Below are 20,919 nucleotides of genomic sequence, written 5' to 3' on the forward strand. Positions count from 1 at the left end.
CTATTTCTCCTGCATTCCCGTCTCCTATCTGCCTCCTCGAGGCCTAAGCTGTATATCTCACCTTGCTGTGTCCTCGAGCCTCTGTCACCACACGCAGCCTTCAGGACACGGTTGGCATCAGTCTTTGCGCCCTGCAGACCTTTTTCCACTGGTTGATGTATGGCCCTAGAGGTCTCTGCACTTGGGTCCCAGCATGTCAACTATGTCACGTTCCATGGTACAGGAGCTATACAGATGAGATTAAGGCAAGGGATTCGAACAGAAGACATTTGGGATGTTCCCCTGGGCTCCTTAACGGACAGCCTTTCCCAGCAATGTCGGGAAAGAAGTTCAAAGATGCTGCACTTCTGGCTTTGAGGATAGAGGCAGGCGTCCCCCAACAAGGGACACAGGCACCTCTAGGAACTGGAAGAATCAAGGGGCTGCAGCCTCATCCCCTGCTGGACTTCCACACTGACTGGACCTGTTGTGGGTACACTGGAGCCATTTTAAACTGTTTCATTTGCCCTGGGTCCCTGAAAGCTACCTGTGGACCACCTACCTATATGTGAGGGCCCCAGGGCCCACTACATGCTATTTAACGTCTGTCTGCATTTATGTGTGCACACACATGCTTACGTCATGCATTCTCACTCCCATGTGCCTGCTCATTTGTGCACACACAAATGCACACACACATACCTACACACACACATACACACACCCACACATTATCATCATCATCATCAATGGCTCTTGGGTAGAGCTGCAGCACTTCCAACCTCAAGCCTCATCCCTCACTCCAGCTGCCCTGCAGCTCAGCCTTCCTTCCCCACAGCCCTCGTATTCTATGGAATGTGGCATGCTCCACCCTGCCTGATTGATTCTAGAACGGTTTAAGCTATCCTTTTGGGGTTGAATCATCTATTCACCTTATGTAACACACCAAAACCATCTTACGTTATCAGCCATGCCTTCTCTACTTTAAAACAGGGGAGGTTAGTGCCTGGAGATGTGATACAGCTTCCCCAGGTCACACAGCCAGTAAAGGACTCAGGACTGGGATCCAACAACAGAAAGAAACCATAACACAGGAAGAGGGGTGGACCCACACAGGCTCGAGCTGGATCCTGAGAATCATCCTGACTCAGTCTTCCCTGGAAGCTGAAGTCTCTCATGGAAACCTGTCCCATGCCTGTGCTGGGATTCCTAACTGAGATGCCCAAGGCCCTTCCACCAGTGTGGAAGGCCAGATGGGTCGTGTCTACTTGCCCAGTGGGTGACTCCCTTGCAGGAGTCATTGGGCACCTGCACAGAGAAAGGTGGTGTGTGACTCCCGAGTAGGCAGGAGTGGCATGGGAGGAGCCCACAGTGCTGAAGCAGACATTACTGTCTGGACAATTCCACGTGATAGCCAGGCCCATAGTCGGCTCAGTGGCTCCTCTTGTCACACAACAAGCATTTACAACACTTCATACCCCCAGAGGAACCTGTAATGTCCTCGGAGCAGAGGCTAGGCTGTCCCTGAGTTGTCTGCTATCTGCATGCACAGGTAGTTAGGACATCCCACAAGGCCTGCCCCAAGCCCTACCCCAGGGTCCAGAGCCTTCTCTCTTCTACAGTCCAGGGTCCCTGATAGCACCCTTGCAGTCTGGGAAACTACCTTGCTTGTGACTGAAATCTGACCTCCAGGTCCGATCCACTCTTGACCACGAGAGGGAGCCAGTGCACAGGCCTTGGCCTCCCTTGGGGCTTGGGAACTGGTTTAAGGTAGAGTTGGCAGAGGATCCAGAATTGTACTCTGCTCACAAGGGTGCACCATCTATCACGATCCCTGAGGTCTTGTTTTGTTTGGGCAGTGGAAAGTTGGAGAACCTTTTTAAAAAAATAATAATAATAATTTATTTATTTTTAAAAACTACTTTTTCTCATTTTACATACCAATCCCAGCTCCCACTCCCTCCCCTCTCCCATTTCCTCCACCTGTCCTCCCTACCCGCCCCTATCCACTCCTTAGGGAGGATAGGCACATTGCTTTGGCCCTCCCTACTATATCTAGGCTGAGCAAGGTATCCATCCAAAGAGAATAAGATCCCAAAAAGCCAGTATAAGCAGTAGTGATAAATCCTGTCTGGCTGGAGTTGGTGAGCTCCCATTAGCTCAGGTAGACTGTTTCAGTGGGTGTCCCTATCAAGGTCTTAACCTATTTGCTCATATTCTCACTCCTCCCACTCTGGGAGCTCAGCCCAGCACTCAGCTACAAGTCTCTGCCTCTGTTTCCAGGTTGGATAATCTCAATTCTACATTATCTACACTGTGAAGAACACAGACTGTTCTAACCACAGCAGAACCATCATTGCTGAGCATGTAACATGCCTTTTTTTTAATTCATAAAGAAATTTATAACAGTTCTTTGTGTGTGTGCGTATGTGTATGTATATAAATATACATATATATATATATATATATCTCACACACAAGAATTGTATATATACAAATTCATTAAAAACAAAAGCAAGTTCACATACTAGTAAGATGGACGTCCTTGTTTTTACCCGGAGAACTGAGTCGTAGCTGAGCGTCTGATAAGGCAACATCTCTAGTATTTCCTCAGAGTTGGTCAGTGCTTTGACTTTATCGTCAATGCCGAGAGTGCTCACTGAGTAAATGCGCAGTGAAAGTGGCGTATGCACGCTTACATATATTTCAGGAATTGTTGGAAGTCCTGTCCTACTTGCAAGCAAAGCTCAATAAATTTTTTAAATTAAACTCAGTTTAACAACTTAAAGTATTGACTGAACAGCAATTCACAAAATCAAGCCTTCTAAACACAATAATATCCAAGACACACTACATGGATAACCACACTTGGAAGCATATATTGCTCCCATGTAGAGATGTCCGGGGCTGACCGCTTGGGAATGGACAAACTATACACGAGTTCCTCCATGGGAGAAACTGATTCTCCCGTTCTCAGGAGCTGTTTACCTTCAGCTCTTCATTTAGAGCTGGGAACTTGTGGAACGTTCCTATCCACACCGGCTTGTCAACTGGTGTTGCCACTGTGCCCAGCTATGAACCACAGCAAAGATCAGGCTGCCAGGATATCCCCAATGGTACAATACTGGCACTTTCATGTAACTTGCAATTTTTGGTTACTGCAGTTCTGCAAAATGGCTCAAGCTCAGAGTCTGTATCAGTGGGACCTAGGCCTTGCCTTGGCAGGTCAAGAGACTTGTCCTGGATTCCTGGCAGAGGATAAAATCAATGGCAGAAGCTGTGCTGACTCCCCACAGCCTCCTGAGACACTCCTAGGGATTCTCCCAAGGTCCCTGCCTTGTCTCTGGGCAGGGTAGGAGTGGGGGTGGGGAGAGAAGAAGGCTCAACACAAAACCGCTGTTTACCCGGGACCATGGTGTCTCCAGGCAGACAAGCACAGTCCACTGGTCCTCTGAACCCCACACACAGTATTAAGGTCAGCTTGTCAAGATGTGGAATCACACAGGAGAATGGCCTCTGGACACGCCTGTAAGGGATTATCTTATTAATTGATGTGGATGACCTGCCCCCTGTACATGGGACCATTCCCTGGGCAGAGGATCCCGGGAGAGGGGAACTGGGCAGTACCACACATGTATGTGTGCATTCTCTTCTGGCCTGGACACGCTGTGAGCGGCTGCTCGAACTCCTGCTGCATTGACTTCACTGCTGCAATGGGTTGGACCTTGAACTTGAGCTAACAGAAACCTTCCCTTCAGTTGCTTCTGTCTGAGTATTTATCACATGACAGGGAAAGAAACTAAGACGTGTCCATCCACTCCACACAGAAAGGGGCTACTATGCTGTCTGCTCTATGTAAATTCACAGCCAGTTCCAACATGCGACCCATAATCATTTTATACAGTACCTTGGGCCCCTCCCAGGTCACGGCGCATGGCCTGTCTCCTGTGCGGCACCCCAACCCCTACAGTCCTTTCTCACTCATCTCATTATTTCATTCTCTTGTTTCTCTTTCCTTAGTCACAAGTTTGGGAAAAAGGTCACCTACTGCAGCAGCCTGCGTGAGCTCCGAGAGCACCTTCAGTGCGACCAACTGCTCATCCCCCCAGAAGTAGTACGGTGAGTGCCTCGCCGTCCCCAGGCGGGGCTCTGGGGTCTACTATCCACACACATGCGCAGGAAACCAAGCCGTGAGGGGTGCATGTGGGTGGGAGGCTCTTCTCACTGCCGGTGCAAAACTGATTAAAAACACGTCGGGGCACAGGTTTGCAGTTCTGCTTCTGAGCCGGATATGAAAGGGATTCCCTGGTGAGTTGGTGAGCCGTGTGTAGAATGAAATGATCCAGGAGTGGCAGGCGCAGGGACTCCGGAAGACAGCTAGTGTTGAAAGTCTCACTGAGTGTCTGTGGCAAGCAGGGTTTCAATGATAGAGCAGACCTGGCTTCAGGCCTGTGCCAGGCATGCCAGCTCCAGCGGGGCTCCTGAGCTTGGTCTGACTCTGAGCCCTTCCCTTCTCTCCGAGGGTGCAGCACCCTCCCTGCCCAGGATGTCTAAACTTAGACAGGAGACATAGGATATGTGGGTTTCCCTTTAATATCGATCAAAGCCTGATCCACACATGGCACTTGGAGATAGCTTCCATGGTCAAAAGGCTGTCCCCTTGTGAGGTGACACTCTCTCATTGTGTCCACAGGTATGACGAGAAGCTGCAAAACCTGCACAAAGGCCAGTTGCCCCTTCCCACCAAGACTCCGCCCCCTCGGCCACCTCTGCCCACCCAGCAGTTTGGAGTCAGCCTACAATAGTAAGTGGTGGAGGGTGGAGGCTGCTCTGCTTCCTTGAACACTAGCACCCCTCTGTGTCCTGGGAGGTTGCCCCAGCCTCTGCCCGCAGTGGCTAAGCTTAACTCTCCAGGAGAGATTGAGCCAAGTGCTCCCTGAGGCTGACTGCCCATTGCTCTGTGTGTGTGTAGGCAGAAGGCGAGAGCTTTCTGGTCACCCATCGGTTCTGGTTCCCTGCCTCTGGCTAGGACCCCTCCTCTCACTTCCCAAGTAAGATGTGCTCCTGGACTTTGACAGTTAGTGGATCTGCCATCTTACCTTACCCCTCCTCCAGAAGCTTTCCCTGGTTCCCAACCACATAGGCATCTTAGCCTAGCTCCAGTCCAGGTTCCTATATGCCTCACCCTCTGGGTTGGGAGTTTGTCCCTCTTTGGGTCTCCTGTCCTGTTAGTAGACCTGCCAATGAAAACCTAAGGCAATTTTTTTAAAAAAAGTATTTATTTATTGTACATTGGGGTTTTGCCTGCATGTATGTCTGTGGAGGTGTCAGATCCCCTGGAACTGGAGTTACAGATAGTTGTGAGCTGCCGTGTGGGTGCTAGGAATTGAACCCAGGTCCTTTGGAAAAGCAGCCAGTGCTCTGAACCACTGAGCCATCTCTCCAGCCCCTCCAGGTGGTCAGATCGCCCACACTGTGCTCTCAGGAAGAACTGGGCCTGCTGCACTGCAGGTGCCTGAGACCTGCTGTGTGTTCCACTTCATAAACTGGCTGTCTTTAAGGTCCATGAAGAGCTGGGAGCCTTGGGAAGAGTTGAAAAGAAGTCTGGTGGGGTTTAAATTTGCCTCTACCCTTCCTGAATCATCAGGATGGAGTTCCTCATGTCCTCGTGTGGGCTCTGGGGTAAGACCCATCAGCATGCTCTCTTGGTCTATGATGCAGAGGGTATGCGTGGAAGGCAAAGTATGCCCAGTGCATGTCACATCCTAACCCCTAGAACCAGTGGCTGCATGTGGCTTCTGAGAAGGACTCTGCAGATGTGATTAAAGACTTGAGTTGTGGCTCCCTGGGCCACCTTGGTGAGCCTGGGACAGCCCTTGGGTTCTATAAACAAGAGGCTATGGAAAAGCAGAGTATGTCCCTGGAGACTCCAGGTACCAGCCCCACACCTATTCTAGACTTGAACTGTAAGGCAGTTCAGAGGGTGGTTTTAAGCTAATTAGTCATCACAGCCACTGGGAAGCAATAGGCGGTGGTGGGGCGGCTGTCAACGTGGTTCTGTACCTGTCAGCAAGGATAAAGCAGTGTTCCCTGAGCAAGGCAGTGGTGCCTCTGGTGACCCTAGTGGACAGAGGAGGGTGAGCCTGCAGGGGAGAAGGGGAGCATCTTGGGATATTACCAAGAGGATGGTTACTCCCTATGTGTGTGTCCCTGGATCAGCTTTGTCCGATGGTGCTTTCTGCCATGATGGGCACAATCTGCTGAGCCCAGTCCGGGTGGAATGAGTGCATGGCTACATCCTGTATGAATAGCATCCACGACTGCTTCTCCTGGACCACACGGTGCCTCCCCACCAGACACACGCTCTTAGAGGAAAATGGTGAAATAGTTGGCCCTCAAACTGGAGCACAAACTCGCCACTGAAGAGTGCTTTCCTGGTCATGGATTGTGAATGCATGCTGCTGTGGCTCCCTGGTGGTCCACACATTATAGATGCCCCTGGCTGCCACCCCAGTGGCAGGACAAGGCAGGTACCCACAGCAAACATGAGTCCCTCTAGGTGTCGCTAGTGAGAGCATGTCCCTGGGAGACCCAGGCTATCTGGTGACAGTTTTCACAATGTTTCTGGGGCCTCTCTGTGTCCATCCTTCCTCCATGGTTCGGCTGCTGATGTCCCCAGTGGCTCTGCCACTCAGAGTTCCTTAGTGTAGTGTAGAGGCTCCAGCGGGGCCACCTCTGTCTCCTCATCTACAAAAACAAAAACAAAAAAATTGGGGCCTGGAGCACTTGCCCCATTGCCAGAGCACGCTGTATTTCACCGTATACCATGGTGCTCTTGTGATCCCAACACTGTGGAGGCAGAAACATACCTGGGGTTCACTGGCCAGCTGGCCCAGTCTAATTGGCGTGTGAAGTGAAGAATGACACCCCAGGTTGTCCTTAGCCACACCTCACACTCACTCATAAGCACACACGCGCACACGCAACCGCTTGAAAAAAAAAAAACAAGCGTAACGGACAGTTTTGTACAATGTGCGTCTGAGCGACGTAGACAGGAAACTGCTGGTGGCTGTCATCGCCCTCAACTCTGCTGTGTTACTGACTTCCTGGGGGAAGACTTGATTTGTGTTTGGTTGCAAGTGCGTGGGGGGGTGGTTTGCCTGTAAGCATGTGTTTGTACACCATGTATGTGCCTGGTCTCCATGGAGACCAGTAGAGTGTGTCAGTTCCCCTGGAGCCAGGGTTGCAGATGGTTGTGAGATGGCAGGCGGGTGATGGGAATCCAACCTGGGTCCTCTAGAAGAGCGGGCGATGCCCATAACTGCTGAGCCGTCCCTCCAGCTCTGGAGGAGCCTATTTTTGTTCACCTCAGATGGGAGGGGTTGACAGACTAAGAGGAGGTTCAGTCCAAGTCTAGTCTGCAGACCAATGTGTCAATGGGGTCACTCATGAGAAGCGTGGATGACTCAGGCAACTGCATCACTGAGAAGCCCCACAGCCAGCATGGGTGATGGCCCAGGCCACATCCCTTGGAGCGCCTGGGGATTTTGTAGAAATCTCCGAGAGTGTTCCCTTCCCAGCCTTGTTCACTGTTTACATAATCTTACACAAACCACAGAAACTTGTAAGTTTCTAGTGAATGTCATGAGCTTTGGGAACCTTCCTCCTTCCTCCCCCTTCCTCCCCTCTCCAGGAGGGGGTGCTTCATTCCTAAGCAAACAGCTACACAGCCAGGTCACCAGGGACGCCTTTGGTCTTGTGACCTGAGCACCTGCCGGGTGTACCGACATAGAGTCAGTGCGCAGGACACTGTTGGGACTGTCACACTGCTAGTTACGCCTGTCCCAGGGCCAGTTACTGCTCTTGACAATTGGTCCATCAGACAGACAGAGCTGGGGTGCAGCTTGGTGGTGAGCACTTGCCTAGTCTGCGTTACCACCGCGATCCACTCTAACACCACGCAGAAAAGCCCACTTCGTTATCTCTTTAGGGAACAGCAAGCAGCATCAGATGCCTTTGAATACATTCCGTACACGCCACTTTAAGAGATAATCTGTGATTGCTCCTTTAAATTAATATTTTATGTTGTCTCATTGCCAATGACTATAATAAAATGGCAATAAACGTATTAAATAAAGCACCAGATATCTAATTTGTTTGGACTGCGAATGAATGGAAGACATTAAAATTCATAACCAAAGCCTATTCGCCAATGTTAATTCGCTGATTTAAGTTCACAACAGAAAGTCATCACTTGGAACGAGCAGCTTAAGCCAACAGAGGAAGGCAGAGTCAGGAAGTCAGAGGTCTCACTCAGGCTGAGCCAGGGCTCAGAGCAGCTTGTCTAGCATGTGCAAAGCCATGGGTTCCATCCCCGACACTGCAGAAACATAAAGGCTGGCTTGTCATTCCCGAGGAGAGAGATGTGAGTCCCCTCTGGGCAGCCGTGAATCTAGGAAAGAGGACAAGTCCAGAGATGAACTGTTGCTCTCCTCGTGACCGTGGGCCTTGCCACACAGCATGCCGAATATGGTCCCTTCGCTATCCCCTCCTCTAGAAGCATTCCCTGTTGGCTCCACACAAAATAGGATGTATAGACTCCTCCCCTTCACACACGCATGTACAAACCCCGCATCCCCCACCTGCTTCTCAGAGTAGGATACTGTGACCATTGCAGGGCTGACCTACATGCACTTCCAGGAACTGTCCAGGCCTGGATTACTGGGTAAGCTTTCTCTGTTCTAAGTATACCGTTCTATGGGTGAGGTTGTTACAGCCATGGGTACTGCTACCTTGTCTAATGCCAGAACATTCTGTCCACATCTGTTGCCCTTCCTCCCTCACAAGCCCCTCACAGACACAAGCCCACTTTCCATCTCTAAATTCTAGACATGAAATGGAACCGCACCAAGCGTAGGCCCTTTTAGCTGTGTTCTCTGGCCTGGCGTCACATCCGAGGTCCATAGAGTGTGTAGCCTGGATATATTTATTATGTAGCCGTAGCAGATTCTGTTGGTTCTCCAGCAATTACTGGATATTTTGGTTGTTTCCATGTTTTCATTATTATGCATGATGGTGTTCTAAAAATTGACACACAAGATTATAGTTTCTGGGTGTCTGTTCTCTTGGATCTACAGCTAGGAGCCGAGTCACGGGGTTGCATAACGTTATGGCTTTAAGGAGAAATGCACCCCACCTCCACCCCTACCCAGGCTTCTGTGCTGGATATTTGGTCCCTGGCTGGTGGTGCTGTTTGGGGAGTTTGTGGAACCCTCAGGGGTGGAGTCTTGCTGGAGGAAGTAGGTGACCAGGGAGAGGGACTTGAGGATTATAATCCAGCTCCACTACCGGTCCCTGTTGTTTCCTGATCCCTGGTGGTGTGAGCAGGCACAGTGGGCTCCCACTGCCACTGTGAGCTGGTCCTGTGGTCATGTCTCTCCACCATGACGGACTGTGTCTCCTCAAAGTGTGAGCCCAAATGCCCCACCCCTCCGTTTAGTGGCTTTTTCTCAGGGATTGTGTCACAGGGAAAAGTAGATGATCCACATGAGGGCCCATCAGGCCATTTTCCAAGGTGGCCCCAATACTTCCCATTCCCACCAGCAGTTTGAGTTCCAGCTCCTACATCAGCAGCTAACACTCATCATTGTCTTCCTCCTTCACTGTGGCCTTCTGGTGGGTGTGGAAGGAAGGCCACTGAGTCTCTCATTTCATTCTTGTGACCAGCAATGCCATGTGTCTCTTTATATAAATGGCTGCTCACATCACTTCTTTGGAGAGATGTCTTTTGGATCCTTTGACTTTTTGTCTTTTTTATTTTTGTAAAGGCTGTAAAAATATATATTCTAGGGGTCTGGAGAGATGCCTCAGTGGTTAAGAGTCCTGGCTGCTCTCCCAGAGGACCCACGTTCAGTACCCAGCACTCACATGGAAGCTCACAACTGTCTGTAACTCCAGTTCCAAGGGCTTTAGAGCCTTCTTCTGGCCTCCACAGGCATTGCACACATAGAGTGCACAGACATATATGCAGGCAAAATGCTTAGACACTAGATAGATAGATAGATAGATAGATAGATAGATAGATAGATAGATATAAAATACAGTCTAAATACTAGGGTTTTTAAAAAATAAAGTTGCCTTTTTTTTTTTTTTTGGTTTTTTCGAGACGGTTTCCCTGTAGTTTCTAGAGCCTGTCCTGGAACTAGCTCTTGTAGACCAGGCTGGCCTCAAGCTCAGAGATCCGCCTGCCTCTGCCTCCCGAGTGCTGGGATTAAAGGCGTGCACCACCACCGCCCGGCCAAGTTGCCTTTTTTAAAAATGTGTATGGGTTGTTTTGCTTGCATGTATGTCTATGCATTACACCTGTGGAGGATGCAAGAAAGTGTTGGATTTCTTGGAACCAGAGTTAGGATGGTTCTGATCCAGGAATCAAAACCAGATAGATGTTTTAAAAGAGTAGTTAATGCTCTTAATCACTGATCCACCTCTCCAGCCCCTGGATGCTGGATTGTTATAAAATATGCTTTGTAAATATAGTCTCCTGTTTTGTAGATTGTCTTGATGTGTGAGTGTGAGTGTGTGTGTGTGTGTGTGCATGTGTGTGTGTGTGCGCGCGCGCATGTGGAAGCCAGAGAACAATCTCAGGTGTTGTTCCTCGGGTATCACTCACCTTATTTTTCAAGCCAAGATCTCTCACTGGCCTGGGGCTCAAATGATTATGGACTGGACTGGCTATCCAGTGAGGCCCACAGATCTGCCTGTTTCTGTGTCCCTGGCACAGGGATTATAAACACATCCTACTTGCCTGGCTTTTTGTTCCAGGTTCCAGGGCTTACACATCAGGAGCTTTGCCTTTGGGTGCTTCATCCCCAGCCCTGTGTCATGCTTTGTTGATGTCCTGAGAGTATCTGACCTGGTTCCTTCTGACTGGCCTAGTGGTGGGGAGTGGGCTGCCCTGGACCCTGGTTCTGTGCTCTGCATGCTGGCTCAACCTGCTGAGGCCCCAGGCTATGGTATCAGCATCCCTGGAAGCCAGTTTGTTGGATGGAATTGCTGTTCTCTGCAGAGCTATGAGACAAAGCGAGAGGCACCCAGACACAGGCTCCACCCTCATGAGTAGACCTGGGTGTTCTCTCTAGTGCGTTTGCCTGCGGGAAGGTAGGTAAGGAGCCCCTCATGCTTTTTCCTCTCTTGTGCTCAGCCCCCTTCTGCCACATTATGATTTGTGAGAAGCCCTGGCTAGGAGCCAGGCAGATGCAGGACCCCCCCCCCCCACTTAAACTTCCTGCCTCCAGAACTATAAGAAAGGAATATGTTTTATTAGTAAATGATACAGCATCAGGCCTCTTGCTATAGCAACAGAAGTAGGAATGGGCCCTCCACAGCAGCAGAGTTTCAAGACAATTGTGCAGCCATTTCTAGTTCCTCATCCAGAGAAGACTGGCTCCATAGATGTGAGGCCACAGCATTTCTGAGTCCTGCTGTCCTGTCACCTCCTAGCACCCCCACAGCCTCCAGACCCCAACTCAATAAACAAGCTGTAGTCTGTGCATTTTGTGTGTTGCCAGGTATGGTGGTACATGCTTTTAATCCCAGCACTCAGGAGGCAGAAGCAGGTGGAGATCTGTGAATTCAAGGCCAGCCTAGCCTGGTATATATAGTGAGTTTCAGCACAGCCAGGGATATGCAGAAAAGTCCTTTTAAAATACACACATGCATGCGCGCACACACACACACACACGTCTGTTTTTGTATATAATATCTGGTGCTATTTTCCAGGCTCCAAGGGCTACAAACTGACACACATATATGTATATAGGTGTTGGGAACTGAACTCAGATCCCCTGGGAAGGAGAGTGCCCACATTTTACTGCTGAGCCATCGCTTAGCCTGATTTCAACCCTAGCTGTAGCCCACACTAAGCAGTGTGACTTCAAGAAAAATAATTTACCTCTCTGAGCTTCAGCTTGTCCTCCATCAAAATGGGCAAGGAATGATGCCACTAACATCATTTACCCTTTTACGTTTACGTCACCAACAAAGACGTGTGATGCAGTCAGCTGCCACCAACCCATTGGCACTGTCCAGCTGCCTTGGCACCCAGGACCTCCCTGGCCCTGACCCTGTGGCCAAGGGGCTCTATGGTAGTGGGAGTTGCAGCCATCCTTCCCATCTTGGGAACTAAATGACCATCTCAGAGGTCTGGGGCAGGCTCAGAAGACACTGACTGTCTTGGAGGGCTGAAAGCCAGCACCCTGGGACAGACCCAGGTGCTCACTCTGCTTGCAACCTGCTAACCCGCTTCATTGCGACGGCTCTTCCCTCCCCACCCTGCACTCCTGTTTATGCATTCAATGTGTACAATGCATGCAAAAGCAGGAAAACCTCGCTCTGACTGACGCCAAGCCCTTCTCCCAGGGGACAAGCAAGGCTTATGAGCAAAGTATCCCCATCCTCCTGGACATTGCTCTGTGTTCCACGCCGCTTCTGCAGGTGCCTCTTGGAACCTCAGCTCAGGGGATGGGTTTAATGTGCCCAAGAATCTTTACAAAGACCTGTTCCTGGGCAGTGCCATTGAGGTGCTCAGGAGGGACATGGTGTGACATTTCCACATTACCTTGATCATAGCTGCCTGGGGAAAAAGTGAGTCCATCTGCTCTCCTACGCAGTTGTTATTCTCGCCACTGACTCTCTGAGTCCATGGTGGAAGTCATTCTCTGGGCCAGCAAGTAGGGACTGGAGGAGTGAGAGATGGCATGGGACTGTGGGGTACTTGCAGAAATTCAGAACTGGAGATGCCCTGTAGGTAGCAGCAACTTCTGGTCAGGTCTCCAGTTGCTGGAAGCCCTGATAGGCAGAGGTAGAATGCCACTCCTTAGATCCACAGGCCAGTGGGCCTGAGGCTGGGGAAAATCTCTCCCCTGGGGACCTGGTTGGATGGTCCCGAAGGCACTGCGGGTCCCTGAAGGTTCTGCTTTAAATAGCAAAGGGCAGCAAAGCACCGGGCAGAGGGGTCTTTAGTGGCTCAGCCTTGTCTCGTGCTGAGCGGGACTCTCTGAGAATGATGGCCAGCTTGATCATTTGCTGTGTGAGCTGGACAGTCAGCACAGTTTACTGGGTCCAAATGTGTCCTTCTGCCATGGGCTATTTGTGTTCTGCTTGGGGACACCACTCAGTCCTGGCATGAGGATGATTTCTGCCACCAGCACCACTTTTTGCTTAACAACAATCCCTACTGGAGAGGTTCTCCCAGTACCCTTGCTTTCCAGAACCAGGGATCCTGGGGCTCAGGAGGGTAGGGATCTGGTTAGCAGTAGCATAGCTCTGGGAAGGCCTGGCATGGGCCATCTGGCTCCCTAGAAAGTAGTGTTGCAGCAGGCGCCACCCTGTCCCTCCTCCCCATCCCCAGGACATCACCTCCTTCCTGAGAGCTGGCTAAGGGGAAGCTGACATGGGACAGGCTGGGAAGGTCCATTCATTCCTGGACATCTCTGGAGAGGCTACTTGGTGCCTCTCCAGGGTCCTACCCGTGTGGTTTTAGCAGAGAGAAAGATTTCCATGAAACCAAACCACGCACAGAGTCAGGGTGTGTGGCAGCCATCACTGCTGTGACATGGGCATCATGGTTGAACTGAGCCAAGCATTTAAGGTTCACTCCTAATATCCAAGGACCGCCCACATAGGTTCATCCCTAATATCCAAGGACTGCCCACATAGGTTCACCCCTAATATCCAAGGACCACCCACATAGGTTCATCCCTAATATCCAAGGACTGCCCACATAGGTTCACCCCTAATATCCAAGGACCACCCACATAGGTTCATCCCTACATCCAAGGACCGCCCACGTGGGAAGAGAGCAGGTTTGTTGATGTTTCATGTGTCCCCTGCTAATCTCACAGCCAGCCCACAAGACAAGCCTCGTACCACACTCACTCAACAGAAGGGGAAGGAGCGGCTCAGCAAGGTCAGTGCTGGGTTTGACTGGCAGCATCAGGGCTCCTGTGCACACTCCACCTCCCTGTTCTCTGTTTTTTTTTTTTTTTTTTTTTTTTTTTTTTTTTTTTTGAGAAGAGTCTCTCTGTAGTCTTGGCTGTCCTGGAACTCACTATGTATGTAGACCAGGATCCATCCGCCTGCCTCTGCCTCCCGCATGCTTGGATTAAACGCGTGTGACACCATCCCCAGCAAGTGCATTTTAAAACTGGATGAACACCTAGTCTGGTCTCCTAGGTCCATGCTCACAGTCACAGTCAGACTTTCTTGTGTCTCTCTGTGTGTCTTCTTGTCTGTAATGCTGTTTTTCCCTTTCACTCTTTTGCCCTCTGGCAAGCTCCTACTCATCCCTCAAAACCTCCGCCTTGAAGTATCCTCTGGGAAGCCTCCAGTCTCTGAGGTTCTCCTCAGTTTATTCTGGGTTGAGTTACAGCATTGTGTTGTCCTTCCAAATGTTTGGACTCTCATGTCCGTTTGTGGAGCCTGAGCTTGTGTCTCTCCCTGGACAATCCTTGATGTTGTATTTTCTCAGAAAGGGGAATCCAAGGGCCTTCTGCTGGCTGTGCCTGCCATCAAGGTCTGGAATAAGCCAGTACTCTTTTCCTCCTCAGCCTCAAAGACAAAAATCAAGGTGAACTCATCCCGCCTGTGCTGCGGTGGACAGTGACATACCTGAGGGAGAAAGGTAAGGAGCTAGCTTTGGCTAGGTCACTCAACAGCGCCTTTCTAGAAGGGCTTTGTTTCAGATCCTGAACACCCTACAAACTGCTGGAGCTGAGACCTGAGCAAGCATGAGATGCACAGTGGCCCCAGGTGTGGCCTTAAATGATCTGACTTTAAATACCTGTGTGTATGTGTGTGCACGTGTGTGTGTGTGTGTGTGTGTCTGTCTGTCTGTCTGTCTGTCTGTCTTTTGTGTGCTTGCTGCATGACCTTGAGCCAGCTGCTTACCTTATCTGGGCCACCTTCCCCTGGTCTGTCCAGTGGGGTTAATACCAATGCCTGACTCACAGAGTTTTGGGTGTGTGCATCCCTGTGAGCAGTAGGTTCACTGACTGGGCTGAGCCTGAGTCTGCAGGCTCTATGGCCCATGGGTGGGTATACCCTTTGACTTGGAAGGCTTGGGCCTCACAGCTTTCTGAGATCATGGCTTGAAGGCAGAAAGAAGCATTGCATGTACAATGTAGCCTCCTTGGGTATGTGTGCATCACTGTGGGTCTGTGGAAAAGCTAGGAAGGAGATGCAGGAGAGGCCAGAAGGACTCTAGCTTCCAGGCTGCTGCCTAGTGTTCTGTTGTGTTCTAGGGTGCTGTTCCCCATGTAGTGCAGGCTCGGGCCTCACTTTCTCTCCTGGTTGTGAAGCCAGCCAGGGCCTGGTGATGTAGAAACTGTTGGTGCAGAATCAGGGTCACAAGCTGCTAGGCGGCAGGGGCAACTGGAGCTCAGGCTTGTGTGTTTCTGCACTCCTTCCTCTTAGGGAGAGAGGACCATTAGGTGGGACATCAGGAAAAGCCTGACCTGTGGCCATGGGAGGTTGATGCCGCAGAGAGGGGATTCGCAGAATCTCAGGCAGGCCGGAGTTCTGGGAACTGAGATGTCTAGTCTCTTCTTCCTGCAGGGCTGCACACGGAGGGTCTGTTCCGGAGATCAGCCAGCGCCCAGACTGTCCGCCAGGTGCAGCGACTGTATGATCAAGGTGATGCCCCAGACCCCTCCCTCCTGCCTGATTCTCGACTGCCACTCCCCAGTTCTCGGTAATTCCATATCCCACCTAACCCTAGAGACAGATCTGGGCAAGGCTGCTGCCTGGGAACTCCAGCCACCATCCCACTGTAGAGCAAGGGGATCCTGTGTCCAGACACCAGTCTGCTAGGCAAGGTGCTGCCCCAGCCCCTATTGCCCGTGTACCTTCTCCACTGACACCACGTGGTCACATGGTTTGAACTAACACTTCAAGGTAGGGGAATCATGTTATGGCTTTCCATAGGCAGCCCCGAACTGGCATCTGAGCTGGGGGTACCCCCAAAATATCACTAAGCAAGTAGCTGTCTTGCTCCCAGGAACACTTGCCCCCAGCCCTGCTTTGAGCCCGCCATGTTCCTATAATTGTACATTCAGTCATCAAATACTAGGTCCACACAGTCCCGAACTGGGCATTAGACACCAACCTGGTCCTGTGTGGAGTCCCAGAGCCAAGGCCCTGACCTTGGAGCTTCAATCTCCATGCAGAGCCAAATCTTACCTGGAGGAAACCAATGGCTGGCTCCATGGGCACCCTAGAAGAGGGAGGCAGTGGGGACAGAGGCCTCCCTGGGACACACGGCTGTGACCTCCCCCTCCAGCTCGCAAGCCGTGGGCTGAGTGAGCTGCTCAGCTGTGCCCTCCTGTGTTCAGGGAAGCCGGTGAACTTTGATGACTACGGAGACATACATGTCCCAGCCGTGATCCTGAAGACCTTCCTGCGCGAGCTGCCCCAGCCACTGCTGACCTTCCAAGCTTATGAGCAGATTCTCGGGATCACCAGTATGTACCTGAGCCAACTCCGGCCTCTGTCTCGGCTGAGGCAGTGTTTGCCTAACCTTGGCCTCATTTCTGCCCCGCCCTGTGGATCAGCAGAGGGGAACTTGGGGTCACCCTCTATTCAGTGAGGCTGTAGGCTGTTGCTGACATTGAGTAGGCCATATTGTCCTTAGGGTTTGGGAGAGTGACCCTAGCTTGCAGGTGGCCCTACTCAGGTGGCAATAATTCTCCTTCAAGTAAACTATGCAGGCCCTTCCTGGGAGCCCTGTGAAAGCTTCCTGATGGCCATAGTCTCCAGAGACAAGAACACTGGTGGCCCAGGAGTCAGGAGAATCGTCGCCCCTGTCCAGAGCTGACTGTCACCAGTTGTGTGACCTGGGAAAGCCCTGCAGCCCCTCTGCTCTCACTTCCCTCTGCATTCACTGGGGCTTTTCTGAGGATTGACAGCACGGCAGGGGGTAGGGATGCAGCTCAGTGAACAGAGCTCTCACCTGCATGCAGGAAGCCCCAGATCCCACCCCAGTGCCAAATAAAGTAGGCACTGTGCTGTGTAGATGTAACTCCTCCTCTGGAAGGCAGAGGCAGGAGGATCAGGACCTCAAGGTCACCCTTGGCTCAGAACAAGTAAGAATACACTCAGCTGACTGCTGTCACAGAGCCATTATTGTGACATTCTGCCGCTCTGCCTGCTTCCCCGGGAAGGGTAAGGGGGACCACCATAATAGCCAAGGTGGCTTATGTTCCTCCCATGTCCTCTCTGAGGCCATTGTTCTCTGAAGAGGGGCTTGAGACCGTGTCACCACAGCCTGGAGCTGGCCGCCACTCGTTTCCCTGGAAATGGGAATGGCAAGGACACTCCTTGTCCACCATCCACCAAGATGACTAAGCAACCACAGCTCGGTTCCCTTTTTTATTAGAAAGCCCTCAGGCTTCATAGGCGGGAATCCTGGGTCCCGGCAGGAGTGTTTGTACAGCTCCAGGGTCTCCTAGTCATTGCACATGATTAGCAGGGGGACAGTGGTGTGTCAGAGGCTGGGGTCTCAGGAACAGGGCTGTGCACACGTCTGTGGGTGGAGGGTCTGATTGTGTAGATTGGTTGGTAGAGCACCTGGCTTCCATCCCTAGCACTAGATAAACCAGGAATACACCTGTAATCCTAGCACTTGGGAAATGGAGGCAGGAGGACCAGGAGTTCAAGGGTATCCTCAGCTATACGACAAGTTTGAAGCCAGCCTGGCTTTGTCTCAAAACAAAACTCAAATTGAGGGCAATGGTGGGAACTGAGGGTCTATGTGTGAAAACAGTTAGATCCAGCCCCCTGTCTCCACCCCGGAATGTGGGGCTTTCCCCAAGAACAGCAAAGCGTGGTGATCTGTGTATTAAGACTCATAGGAAGTTGCATTTATTCTAGAGGAGGCCAGAGAGTAAATGTTTCAGCCTTCCCAGCCACATAGTCTCCATGGCAGCTGCTGGCCCCTTCGCTGTAAGCCTCAAGCCACCCCAGGCAATGTGTCAACGCACGGTTACATTGTGTTCAAGTAAAACATTGCTGATCGCTGACATGGTGGTACACGCCTCTCATGCCAACACTTGGGAGGTAGAGAGAACAAATAAAGCCTTTATTGACAAAGAAACATGCTGGGCCAGATGTGGGCTGCAGTCTGTGTTAATTGCTGGCCCTGGTCTAGCCTTTTCCTGTTTGCAGAGTGACACACTGCCCTGCTTGCCAGCGATCAGTCGTTTCTGAGGCAATTACACAGAGGAGGAAGGAGCCTGGCAGAAGTAGTAGGGTGTTAGCGAGTTACACGGCCAGACTGCTGTTAGGACTGTACCGCCCGGGCCAGCAGCCTCATGCCATTGCAGGTGTGGAGAGCAGCCTGCGTGTGACCCACTGCCGCCTGATCCTGCAGAGCCTGCCGGAGCACAACTACACCGTCCTCCGCTACCTCATGGGCTTCCTGCATGAGGTAAGTAGAGTTAGCTGCCTCTCAGGATGAGGAAGCCCAGTCCCAGGACTGGCCCTGGGGCCTCTCATCAGCACAGAACCACACTATTTTTTCCCAGGTTCAAAGTCACGCCCACTCCACTCTAACCACCAAAGGATGTCACTCAAGGTCCAGCCAGGCTCCTCTGAGAAGCTTGACAGTCTGATGTGATGCCCAGGGATGGGAGCCAGGAGGGACAGAGGGGACAGTCTTGTCATATGACGTCACATTCTTGGCTTTGTGTGTATGGTATATATTCATATACATGTTCATGCATGTGTGCGTGCATGAATATGTGTGAATGTACGTGCAGAGGACAAATGTCAATGTTAGAGGTCTTCCTCAGTCACTCTTATGTTTTGAGACAGACTCTTACCTAGAGCACATTTATTCAGCCAGCCGTTATTAGCTGGCCAGTGCGATCCAGGGATAGATAGTCCTGTCTTATACTCCCATACCCCAGGGTGTGAATTGGAGGCATAGGCTGCCACACTTTTTTTTTTTTTTTTTTTGTGGATACTGGGAGTTGAACTCAGGTCCTGTGGCAAGATCTTCAGCTACCGAGCCACCCCCCCCCACCACCTGCCCTCTACCCTACCCCACATCCACTACAAACAATTCTGCCTCTCTTGCTGTTGCCTGGTGACTTTTCACTCGAGCGAGGATGTGTTCAGACCCTCTTATGGAGAGCAGATTTCTTAGGCTTCCTCCTCAGGCACTGGTGTGGGCTGGTCTTTGTTCTGTCGCTCCTACATAAGGGCTCAGAGGCAGGTCTTCTGTGCCCTCTGGGCTCAGTTTCCTCATCTACAAAATGGGGAGTACCGAATCCTACTTATCCAGGTAGCCATGTCAGAAGGATGGGAGTCCCTGTCCACCAAGTAGAAAGCACTTGGTTTTCACCCCCGTACCCACAAGTCTGAGTTCAGTTCATCAAACCATATGACAGAAGTCAGAGTGCACCTGGCTAAGATCTATAGTGCTGGGTCCCCACTCCCTGAGTCTGCCAAAGTGGAAGGGGAGTTGATGGGGTACTCCTGAGATCCTGGAAGTCAGAATGTGGGCTGGGGGGAGGTCAGAGGGTCATCACAGCACCAAGGGCAGAACCTTTCAGATGGAAAAAACTGTGAAACTGAGGTCTCAAGTGGGGGAGTGGCCACATAGGATTTTGACATTACCTGCGGCCTCCATTCCAGAACTCTTTTGTTTGCTTATTATTTATTTGTTTGTTTGTTTGTTTGTGTGTGTGCATGCATACACATGTGTACATAGGCTACAGCATGCACACATGGAGGTTGGAAGACAGTTTGCAGGGAACAGGTTCTCTCAGACATCTGTGTCAGCCCCAGGGATTGAACTCAGATTGCCAGGCTCCGCAGAAGCTACCGTTACCCCCTGAGCCATGTCACTGGCTCCATTGTTGTTTTTTGAGACAGGGTCTCTCCCTGGCCTGGACTTCACCAAGTAGGCTGGGCTGGCTGGCCAGTGAGCCCCAGGGATCCACCTGTCACTGCCTCCCTGGTGCTGGGATTACACGTGTGCACTAGATTATTCGGGGGACCAAACTGGCTGGTGTGGCGAGCACTTGGCGAGATGAATTGAACCGTCTCCCCAGCCCGCTCCCTCTGGCCTCCAGAGCTCTTTCCACCACACTAGCCCCTCGGGGTGAGGACAGAATCCTCGAGAACTCTCCCTACCACACTAGTCTTCTTTAGGGTGAGGACAGTCTAGGCTGCTGATGCCTGGGGATTCATTTCTCATTCATTTCCTTTGTGTCCTCTTTCAGGTATCTCAGGAGAGCATTTCAAACAAGATGACCAGCTCAAACCTGGCATGTGTGTTCGGGCTGAACTTGATCTGGCCATCTCAGGGGGTGGCTTCCCTGAGCGCCCTGGTGCCTCTGAACCTCTTCACGGAGCTGCTGATTGAGTACTACGACAAAGTCTTCAGTGCCCGGGAGGCCCCCAGGGAGCACACGCAGAACACCGTGGAAGTAGAACAGGCTGGTCCTGTCACCAAAGGATTCACGCCGACAGGCACGCCCCGGGCCTCACCATACTTGCCGCGCCTCCGTGTCCCCTGACTGGCGGGAGACACTTCAAGTTGGAGATGCCGCCTTGCAGCCTGGGTTGCATCTGTGTCCCTGTTTGTCCTATGAACTTATTGTCTGTAAGAAGACACAGGAATTAAATGAACCCAGAACTTTTTAGTGAGAATTTGGTGGTTCTGATTGTTGGGTCCATCATGGATCTAGCCTATGGCTGAAATGAAATACATGTGTGAGGGTGAGTGGCTGTTTTGAACCATAGTGCAATGTGACCTCAAGGGAATGTGAATGTGTGGGCAAGGGGCCCAGAGGAGTCTCTATGTGACAGGCCATCCGACCTGTGACTCACACTGTACGTTGGTCACAATCCATGGGTTACCTGACAGTTCAAGGGTCC

At 51.3% G+C, this 20,919-nt stretch overlaps 1 protein-coding gene across 4 annotated transcripts in view; it reads left to right on the forward strand.

Annotated features, from left to right (window-relative positions):
* Positions 1 to 20,691, forward strand: part of Arhgap8 (Rho GTPase activating protein 8) — a 48,018-nt gene extending 27,327 nt beyond the window's left edge. For all 4 annotated transcript variants that reach the window (XM_038341601.2, XM_038341600.1, XM_038341599.1 and 1 more), the window contains exons 6-12: positions 4,000 to 4,098; positions 4,673 to 4,783; positions 14,586 to 14,659; positions 15,592 to 15,669; positions 16,368 to 16,496; positions 18,357 to 18,460; positions 20,262 to 20,691. In XM_038341601.2, the coding sequence (XP_038197529.1) occupies positions 4,000 to 4,098; positions 4,673 to 4,783; positions 14,586 to 14,659; positions 15,592 to 15,669; positions 16,368 to 16,496; positions 18,357 to 18,460; positions 20,262 to 20,558 (892 nt within the window). In that variant the 3' untranslated portion in view covers positions 20,559 to 20,691. The remainder of the gene's footprint in view (positions 1 to 3,999; positions 4,099 to 4,672; positions 4,784 to 14,585; positions 14,660 to 15,591; positions 15,670 to 16,367; positions 16,497 to 18,356; positions 18,461 to 20,261) is intronic.
* Positions 20,692 to 20,919: the final 228 nt, after the last annotated feature.

Source organism: Arvicola amphibius, chromosome 9, assembly GCF_903992535.2.
Source record: "Arvicola amphibius chromosome 9, mArvAmp1.2, whole genome shotgun sequence".
Lineage (NCBI taxonomy): Eukaryota > Metazoa > Chordata > Mammalia > Rodentia > Cricetidae > Arvicola > Arvicola amphibius.